General features: G+C 30.9%; 1 protein-coding gene across 1 annotated transcript; it reads right to left on the bottom strand.

Moving 5' to 3' along the window:
* Positions 1-335: 335 nt before the first annotated feature.
* LOC143067894 (uncharacterized) lies at positions 336-8375 on the bottom strand. Its single transcript, XM_076241505.1, has 6 exons — positions 8210-8375; positions 7048-7109; positions 4549-4579; positions 3693-3836; positions 1583-1825; positions 336-580 (listed from the first exon to the last, which is right to left on the bottom strand). The coding sequence occupies exons 1-6, from the start codon at positions 8373-8375 to the stop codon at positions 552-554; spliced, it is 675 nt and encodes a 224-aa protein (XP_076097620.1). The 3' UTR covers positions 336-551.
* Positions 8376-10168: the final 1793 nt, after the last annotated feature.

The raw sequence follows: 10168 nt of genomic DNA, 5'->3' as shown, positions 1-10168 counted from the left end.
CCAAAATACAATTTTGTCATGAATCCATTTGTGTCCTTTGTTTAATATGCACATAGACCAAGGTGAGCGACACAGGCTCTTTAGAGCCTCTAGTTTTTAAATGTCCACTGCCAAGTCAGGAAAATGGCCATTGTTATATTATAGTTCGTTTCTGTGTGTGTTACATTTTAATGTTGTGTTGTGTACTTGTTCTCCTCTTATATTTGGTGCGTTTCCCTCAGTTTTAGTTTGTAACCCGAATTTGTTTTTTTTTCAATCGATTTATGAGTTTCGAACAACGGTATACTACTGTTGCCTTTATTTAGCACAAACTACCCATAGAAATGGGAAACAAATAGTCTTTCAATGTAAAAATTTATTGAAAAAAATATTATAAATAGTTTCTTTCAAAAACAAACATTCAGCAACAACAATAACAAAAAGAATAACAAACGACTTGCAGACTAATTGCGTATTTCTTCAGAATCAAGTCTACATGGCCTTAAATTAAAAGCACACATTTAAATGGCATGCTCGCATAAAGCGTCTCTTCTGTCTGCAGCAGACAACACTCATTTTGATCTCATTATTTTTATAAACTCTGTAAATAGAAAAAAAAGCAATAGTTATAATCATGCTGGATAATAGTAGCAACGTTTTACAGTATATGGACATGTACTGAATGTTCTATTAAGCTTTCAAGATTGAAGGGGAAATGCACGTTGATACTGTACTGAATGGTGAGCATTAAACCTCTGAGACAAATGTTAACATCTTCAACATATAATCATTTGCTGTTTACAATTACCAAACATTCATCCTGTTGCAATGATACCACAACACTTATAATCAATTTACGGGCATCATGAACATTTTGAAAAAAACGTGACGAACCACATCACCATGGGACTACTTGAATGGTCTCCCACCTTTCTTCTATCGATTTACCCATCCTCATTTTCCATCAATATTGGTTTGGGGAAAACTTATTTAACTATTGTGATCTGGTCAAATTGTTATAAGATTCTAACTTTAAAATGCCTATACCAAGTAAGAAATATGACAGTTGTCATCGATTCGTTTGATGTGTTTTAGTTTTTGTTTTTGTCATTTGATTAGGGACTTTCCGTTTTGAAGATTCCTCGGAGTTCAGTATTTTTGTACTTTTATTTTTTTCTACATTTAGTTCATCAAAACTTATGATTTATGCTTTGGCTCGCCTTTAGTCAAAGTTAGTATTTCTTCTTTAAATGCGATTGTGGTAAAGTGTTTTTGGTAAGTGTTATACTTAAAAAAAAACTTATTCACACACAACACGGTCCTTTTTGCAAGTTGAGTCCAACATTAGTTTTGGTAAAATACTGCTTCAAATATTCACATTTTGTTATCCAATATAAATCGGTGGATAGGAATCAAAGCTGTATGAAACATATTCTTTTTTAAATACATGTGACCTAGTGTATCAACATAAACTAATTTCTTTTCAAACGGAACTGTTTTCTAGTTTGCGTTTATTGAAAATACAACTGACTGATTTCCAGTCCGAATATATGCTACAAGTAAAATATCTTTGTACAATGACTGAAGATATGACTAAACTCACCTTCAACTCCAACCTTCCCGTTTCCGTCTTCATCTGCTTCTCGAACCATTTCATCGATTGTTTCATCTGATATGTCCAATCCTAAAGACTTGATGACGTATCTCAGGTCAGCACATGTAATGAAATTGTTGTTGTCATGATCAAAAATGTTAAAAGCTTCTCGGAGTGTTTCATCACTTTCCTCCGAATTGTTCCTCCGAATCATCATATTTATAAATTCGTCAAAATCTATAATTCCATTTCCTGCAACACAATGTTAACCACAGATGAATGAATGTGAAAGTTGAACAAGATTACACCGTAAATCAACAACAGTCCTAACATAGGAATATGTTTATTACCTTTCAGTGTGCCTCTGCTTCACAGAGTTATCGTCTAATGGTAAAATACAAATACTTCTCTTCTTCTTCTTTAGTTACAGAAAACGATCAACAATTTGAAGATTACATTCTGGCGCATGCCTGATTGAGGTTGCTTTTTAAAATTAATTTAATTTTTTCTTTATTTTCAAGCTTTACAATTTTTATTGAACTTTTAATTTTTACATTTTTTATTTAATTTTTTTTTTTTTTAAATTAAGATAAAAACAATAGGTACATTTAGTTTAAGTGAGAAAAGGTTTTAAGGAGTACTTCATGGGTAAGTGCATCCTTAAAGTTGTCTGTAGAAGTTTTGTTTGAAATTTCAGATGGTAATTTATTCCAGTCTTTGATTGTTTGGCTGAAGAATGAGAATTTAAAACTGTCTTTATTGCATTGGAGCTGTCTGAATGTTAATTGATGAGTAGATCTTGTTTTGGACTGGCTTTTTATGAGAATATCTTGAGATGGTATTGCAATTTCGTTATTTATTACTTTTTGGAACATTTGTAATCTGGTTTTAAGCCTTCGTTCTTGAGGGGTTTGCAATTTCAGATTTTGAAGCATATCAGATACACTGTTGGTGTTGTGAAATCTGTTGCAAGTATATCGTGCAGCTATTCTTTGCACTTGTTCCAGTCTGTATATATTTTCTGATGTGTGTGGGTTCCAAACTGTACAGCAGTATTCGAGTTTTGGTCTTACTATTGTTTGATATGCTCTTTCCTTCACTAATTTTGAACTAATTTTTAGATTGCGTCTGACGAATGATAAAGACTGAAAATTGATTTAAAAGGTGAATATTTTTATCAGGTTGATCCCTATATTGGAAAAATATATAGTCTGTTCTTATGCTGTACATTTACACCACTGTTATTTTAAAAAATATAAGAATATGGATAGCAAAACAAATATTTAGCGATAAGTACTCTAACAGATCATTAGTTTTAGAACCGAAAGTTAAAATGTGACTTGTCAGTGCAATATTTTTTATGTGATTCTTAGTTTAATTTTCTATTTTCATGTCTTATTTTATCATGTCACATTTTGAACTCTTATAATTACTGTTATATGCATTGAATAAATAAATAAATAATCTTTCTTCCAAGAGGTTTAAACATAATTTTCTTGGGAGTTCGCAAAATAATAATGACACATCATAAAGTACATGCAATAGTATGATGATACATGTATATACATATTATACTATTTTAAATGAATATTTATGAAAAAGAGTATTGAAGAATTTGTAACATTTTGTATTGAAAGATCGATACAAGTGTATTAATCATCTTTATTTCGTTGGGTAAACTGTTCCATATTTGAGAATTAGAATATATTAATGATCATTAATGTTTTCTTCAAAAATTATGTTTCTTTAGCCGAAAATAAATTATATTTAAATTTATAATTTTGATTATCAGTAAAATGAAGGTTCTTCTCGTAAAAAGTTAGGATGATTTAAATGTAAACACACGTATTGTCTTTAGATATCAAATTCTTTTTTCCACATTTAACAAATTTAAACTTTTAAACAATAAACTAAAGGCTTTCATTGTGTCCGTTTCTCCTATAACCCTTAATGACTTCTGTTAGACATATTTGTGGAGGATACCCGGTCAGTAAGTGCTGCCGTTGTAAAGATCTGTCTTTAACATATCTGTTCTCTCATTTTAAAATGCTTCTTGTTTTAAAAGAAGTATAGTGTTGTTTCATTTTATTGTATGATAACAATAACCCCAATATTTTACCATCAAGATCAGCTTCACGTATCATCTCAATCAATTCCTCATTTGAGGGGTTCTGTCCAAGCGCTCTCAACACAGATTTAAGTTCCCATGTTGATATGACTCCATCACCGTTCGCATCAAACAGTCCGAATGCTTCCTTATATGCTGCAACAAGAACAGATGAAAAATATACTGGACAAAACTATGTTAATGTGCATACGTAACTTCCGGCAATGTATAATATGCATATTTTTTGTATATTACGCAATACACAGGCGCGTGTTTGCCCCTTAAAATTTTCATTCAAATTGATATAGGATATACATTTTTGTAGTTGTAAATGTTTAAAACACTTCTGATTCTGTTTTACTGTTTCTATGAGTCGATCTCATTCGATTTCAAATATTTCAATTTAAATCTTCCACTTTTGACATATTCTATTTAGATTTTAGGGCAATATAAACAATTTAAAACAATTTGATTAAATTAATGACACTCACAGCAGTTACTTTCAATTTGTGTTTGTGTTTTTGTGTTGATGATTTAGTTGTGTTTGTATACACTACTACTTAACCTCTAGATGTCTACTTGTACTGATGAGTTGATTTCTTATTGGCGATTTGCTTATATAACTTAAGTCCATACATATCTTCAGGATTTTTTAAAAGCAATCTGCAATGTGTGTTTAGTTTTATATAAGTAGTGTCTTGGATTTTTCTGAGGGATTTTTTATTGCGGTTTAGCGCCCATTTCAGCTCGTATTGTCTCGATCATGGCGGTTCAATACATGTACTATAGAATCTGAATATTTTAAAGAGAATTGCATCATGTAGTACTAGTATAACAATGCTGCATCTGTACTAACTTATTCACGTACCTGCAAGTTCTTCTCGGGAAAGTTCACTAGCCTGAAATCAAAGAATTAAGGTTAACAAAATATAGACTAACAGCGTGTTAGTTCAAACTTAAACATTGCTTTATGCCCTTTTTCCTTTGAATACAAATCTTATGAAACGAAACATAAATTAACTTTTCCTGGTGTTCATATTAGACCAAAAACAGTACTTCAAAAAACGATTGTCTGAAGTTGTATCGTTTTCGTGTAATTATGTGCCAGACACTTTAGGGTCTTTTGTCGGTTGTTTCTTGTCGAAAATATTAACCGCTATCTGGCGATATATTGTTTTTAAAAATTGCTTCCCTCGATTTGCAGATATTTAGAATCCAGGAACTTAGTGATGTACACTACTATAAAGTTACGTCTGGTTAATAATTCGCTTCTTCTCAAGGAATGTAATCCCGTCAAAAGAGTAATGACTATAATAAAATTGAGAATGGAAATAAGGAATGTGTCAAATAGACAACAACCCGAACGAAGGGCAGAAAACAGTACGACTTATGCTGCGGTTTAATTCGCATTCGAAACGTTAACGTCTGAACGTTAGTTCTATTTACGATTTGCAATACACGTCAAATTCGCTTTTCTGTCCGAACGATTAATTAATTAAACCCCCTTACCATGTAGTCAGCTAAAGGTTCCAGGTTAATAGCCAACGTATGAATTTCTGTTCATTTTACTGTGATTCACAATTATAATTTAATACAGTTATTGATAACTTTATCAGTCTTAACTTTTAAATTGCACATGTACAAATATCGTAAATCATCTAAGCATTCAATTTCACCTTTTCAAATTGTAACTTATAAATCATGTATAATACATCATGAGACGTTTATAATGTTCGTATAGTTACAATGTTGTGAGGTATTTATTAAATGATGATGGTGCATGACTGTAAATATGTCAATAACCTTTTAAAAACACGGTTGGGGAACTATTCAGTTTAACAACTTTATTTGAAATACTTCATCTTCTTAAAATGTTTCGATCCACTCAGTAAACAGTGAATGAAATATAATATCCTGAAACATAGAGGATATTGCAAACCTTACACAAGCTAATGTTATACGAGCCCGAGAGAGAAACTGAATTTAAAGATGCTGGCCGCTGTTATATATACTAAACAGTTCTTCACAACAACGAATATACGACATATTTAAATCTTGTCTCAATATCGGTATTAACAGCTTGATATGTTGGCAGTACAAATATATCATTGCATAAATATTGAATCTATTGCTTACAAAAAGTATACATAAGGCAAGTTAGGGGTGAAATAATTCAGTGAAATAAACGCTTGATAAAAAGGCATTTAAAAACAAGATACCACGATACGTAATAGAAGAAAGAAAACGACAGTCAATTTTACATTAGAATGATACCAACTGTAACCAAGTTAATTAATTTTATTATACTTTTTTTTCTAAACCGTGTTCTTTTATGTTAATTTTTATTTGGGCATATATATTTCATCGTTTTTTAGCTATAAGAATTCGGTTTTGATGACAGTTTAATCCACATGCAATTCTGATGGAATCAAGAAGAATTAGAGCATGGCATATTGTACAAACACTCGTCTGATGCTGCCCTTTAGATTTCATTTTGTATTTTTTTTGTTGTTCGGTTGTTGTCTTATTAACTTTTACTTGACAACTCCTTATATGTTCATATATGTTATATATTAAATTGAAAAGATTAGTTAACGGTTTGTTTAATTAGACATCTCTGATTTTTAAGAGCAACAATTTTTTTATTCAAAATCTATATAGATATAATATTCGTTCATTTGTATTTGGGTGAAATAAAAAAAAATAACATTCCGTTTTAACTAGTAATTAATTAAAGTTTTAAGTTTTAATAAATCAATTATGTTTCAAAAATATCGCAATATATGCATTTGTTCTAATTTCGTCCTTATAATTTCAATATTTTTAAGACTTACCATTTTGTTCACATGCTCGTACGATAGACGAAGATTTTAACAGATAATGTTTACATATATTTAAATACCCATTTCAAACATGTAAGTTCATGCACCAGTATTTAATAATTATATACTTCGAACACGAATACTTCTATCAACAATAGCACTTCATTCAATTAATCAATTACATATCTTGAGATCTGAAAGTTTGTGTAAATTAAAAAAAAAATCCTACTTGATTAAACAATTGACATATAAGATTAGTTACATTGAGATTTGTAATTTTAAAACTATATCAATACTGTCTGTATGACCTTAGTATACTTAATTTCAACAATTGACATTTAAATTTTTAAAAAAGACCTCCTTTCATTTTTGTAGATATGTTTAAGATTTCATATCAAAGCTTGAATAAAAAGATATTTAAACAAGAGTAATTTGACCGTTGATTATGTTGTCAATGAGATAAAAATGTCTTGATTGACATAAGTAACAAAATAAACCATGTAAACATCATGTAGTAGGATCATACATAATCTATGTATACTCACTATTATAACATTTGTTGAAATCATCTTTTTTATAAATTCGTCAAAATCTATTATTCCATTTCCTGGAAGAAAAACAATAAGAAACACCGACAAATAATTATAAATGAAATTAATTCATAAATAAATTACTTAAAGTCTACCGAATTGACAGTTTTGTTTAAAAACACGCGTTCAGTAGTTTAGGGGGGGAAAGGGGGGGGGGGGGTATATGGAAACATTTGTGGTGAGGTTCCTCTACCGTGCCAAAAAGGCAAAATCTCCTACGTTTAAGGAATCTTTATGCGCAGTAAGAAATGGGCAGTTATTATTCAATAATTTATAGTAGTTTTTACCCTTTTTCTTTCTTGCAATCGCTCCATTACAACTAAACATTATTCTAACCGGTTATAGAGAGGGAGACGAATGGGAAGAACACAGAATGAGTTTTGGAGTTTGAAAATATATTGAAAACACGGAAGTATTACATTGACCAATATAATACTTTTATGTTAGACTAAACCTGAAATAAAAAATCAATGTATTTCTGTAAAAGATATGATACCATCATGTCTATAATGGAATATCCATAAGCAAATGAAAAGAAGGGATCATCTGAAGTGACCGCTTCTCAGAAACGTAATCAAATGGGTTCAAACTAAACATCCATACGAAAGTATAACAAAAATATGAAGTTACTATGTACATTTCAAAATAAAGTTACATAATTATTAATCTATTCTTTAAATTCGTAAAACTTATTCATTTTCCTTTCTTTTATATTGTGTAGAATGGTTTTTTATTAGTCATATTGGGGTCCTTTATAGCTTTCTGTTCGGTGTGAGGTCAGGCTCCTTGTTGAAGATCGTACTCTAATAATAAATAAACAATAAATAAGCTTTATTTAGAGTCGGCAAGGTATACAAACATGACAAACATAAGCTCTGATGAGCTTTTAACCGACATTTTAACCTAAAATGGTTCACTTATATACAAATTGTGACTTGGATGGAGAGTTGTCTCTTTGGCACTCATACCACATCTTCTTATATCTATGTATTCTACTTCAGGTCTTCTTCATTGTCAGTCAACGTGGAATAATTTTAAGGAATAACAATACTGTAGTTCAAGAGTGTTCGTCGTCAATATTCGATTTGACGGTCGCAAATGCATGGAACAATCTTACCATGTACGTCAGCTTCTTGTATCATTGCACGTAATTTCCCGTCTGTTATGATATTTTGTCCGAGTGAACTCAACACAGACTTCAGTTCCCATGTTTTTATAACACAGTTGTCAGTTATATCAAATAATCCAAAGGCTTTATGGGCTGAAACGAAGATAATCATCATGAAATAAAGTAATGTACTGTCAGGTCCAGAAGTATACTAATGTTTAAACAGTTACATATTTACACTGGTTTAAGTATAAACTATGTAACAAAAATGAGTAAAAGTATTTTTATTGTTCAATAATTAATCTTTCACAGTAAAATCTGAATACAATTACGACTTACTTTAAATCTGCAGTTAATTTGTGTAATTAAACATACGCTACTTGACCTATCTACTATAAGTGCACTTTTAAATGATTTAATATTCATGCAACATGTACTTTACAGCGATGAGTGACGTAACACATTGTTATCATATGCGTCCGAAGAGCTTTTCTGGGCTTATATTCACCAATAACGGTAAAAAACGGAGTTATATTGATACACGAGCAGATATATGATCAAAAGAGTCCAAATAGACCAGCCGACACATATGAAGGTCACTTTGCTTGGGGGAAGAAATTGCTACAGTGTTTTTTGCCTTAATATGCATGAAATATTTGCAACTGGACATGAAGCAAACTCAAAACAGCCAGCATTTGATCGAGATCTACGAATTGAATTTGTCTAAATGTCAAAGGATTACATACTAGGCGGATGAGTCATCCGTGAACTTACATCAAACTAGTGTATATAAAGTGTCAGTGAATCAAATTAAACACCAACTTCCACATTAACCATGATATAAATAGAGTAAACACCAACTTCCACGTTAACCATGATATAAATAGAGTAAAAACCTGTAACCAATGCTTTGAAACTGGCACAATTAAAATAAAACATGTACATTGTAAATTTTCCGTTAATAATCTAGTATTCTATCATTGTCAAAACTCTATACAAGATTTTTTTTTGACATTTTCATTTTGATTTAAAAATTTACACAGCAGTAATTGTCTTGGTCGTTATCACAATTCTTTTTTAAAGATTTCAAGATGACGTGTGTTTCTATTTAACAATGCATAATCGGTCAACAAAGTATTTACTACATAAGTATGTATTGTTTGCGATGTGTCGGTGTCCGTTTGATATATAAAAGGTAGAATTTGACTGTTTCACGTTCAAATGAACAGTTTTGTTTTAGAATAATATCTGTTTCGTGGATCCTTAAGATTGTTTTTTTTTTAATAAATTTAGTTTTTTGTTGGTTTTTTTTTCAGTTACGTAAGTGTATGGTCATACATGCTGTCGATACAATGTAGTATTATTTTTGAATGGCACACGATCATGCTGTTCTCTTGTGGTTTATGGCGTCTTTATACTAAATCTGTTGGATGCGTGTTGATTGATATTTTTTTAAAAGTTTAAATTTACTTTGAACAATCGTTCAGTAGCTGCGATCATTCATCACTATCTTTTCTTTTTTTATTAGTTGGTTTTCATTTCCTGTCTTAAGGTGTTTGTGTTTCGTGCCATTATAATGAGTAGAACTGTTTCCAACTTACGTTCAGGCATTCATTTAACTTCACCACATTCTTAATTCACCTAGCTGCTCGAAGTAAGTAGCCTTTTATTTAGTGGTCATTGTTGATTTCTGTCAGTTTTATTTGTTTTTCGTTCATTTTTTTTTACCACTTATCATGCCATTGATGTTCTCATTTGAATTGTTTCAAATGTTGTGTTGTCGGGGCCTTTTGTAGCTGACTATACGGTATCGGTCTTACTCATTATCGAAGACTGTGACCTATAGATTCTTGCGTCATCGCTTTTGTTTAATTGATTGATTGTTGGTAATAAGAACTCTTGGCTATGTCATGGTGGTCAGTGGAAAGAACCACCGACATTCAACAGAAATACTGAAAATCTTCGTCA

Source organism: Mytilus galloprovincialis, chromosome 3, assembly GCF_965363235.1.
Source record: "Mytilus galloprovincialis chromosome 3, xbMytGall1.hap1.1, whole genome shotgun sequence".
In the NCBI taxonomy this organism is placed as follows: Eukaryota; Metazoa; Mollusca; class Bivalvia; order Mytilida; family Mytilidae; genus Mytilus; species Mytilus galloprovincialis.
Note: the sequence above shows the minus strand (reverse complement) of the source record. Positions and strands in the feature narration are given on the sequence as shown.

What these genes read in the sequence shown, in the direction of transcription:
- LOC143067894 (XM_076241505.1), bottom strand. Translation starts at nt 8,375, where the DNA reads ATGATGATTATCTTCGTTTCAGCCCATAAAGCCTTTGGATTATTTGAT. An exon ending in ACGTGAAGCTGATCTTGATG is followed by an intron (nt 1,826 to 3,692) that starts GTAAAATATTGG and finishes ATTGTGTTGCAG; the next exon opens with GAAATGGAATTATAGATTTT. An exon ending in CGGGAAGGTTGGAGTTGAAG is followed by an intron (nt 581 to 1,582) that starts GTGAGTTTAGTC and finishes TTCTATTTACAG; the next exon opens with AGTTTATAAAAATAATGAGA.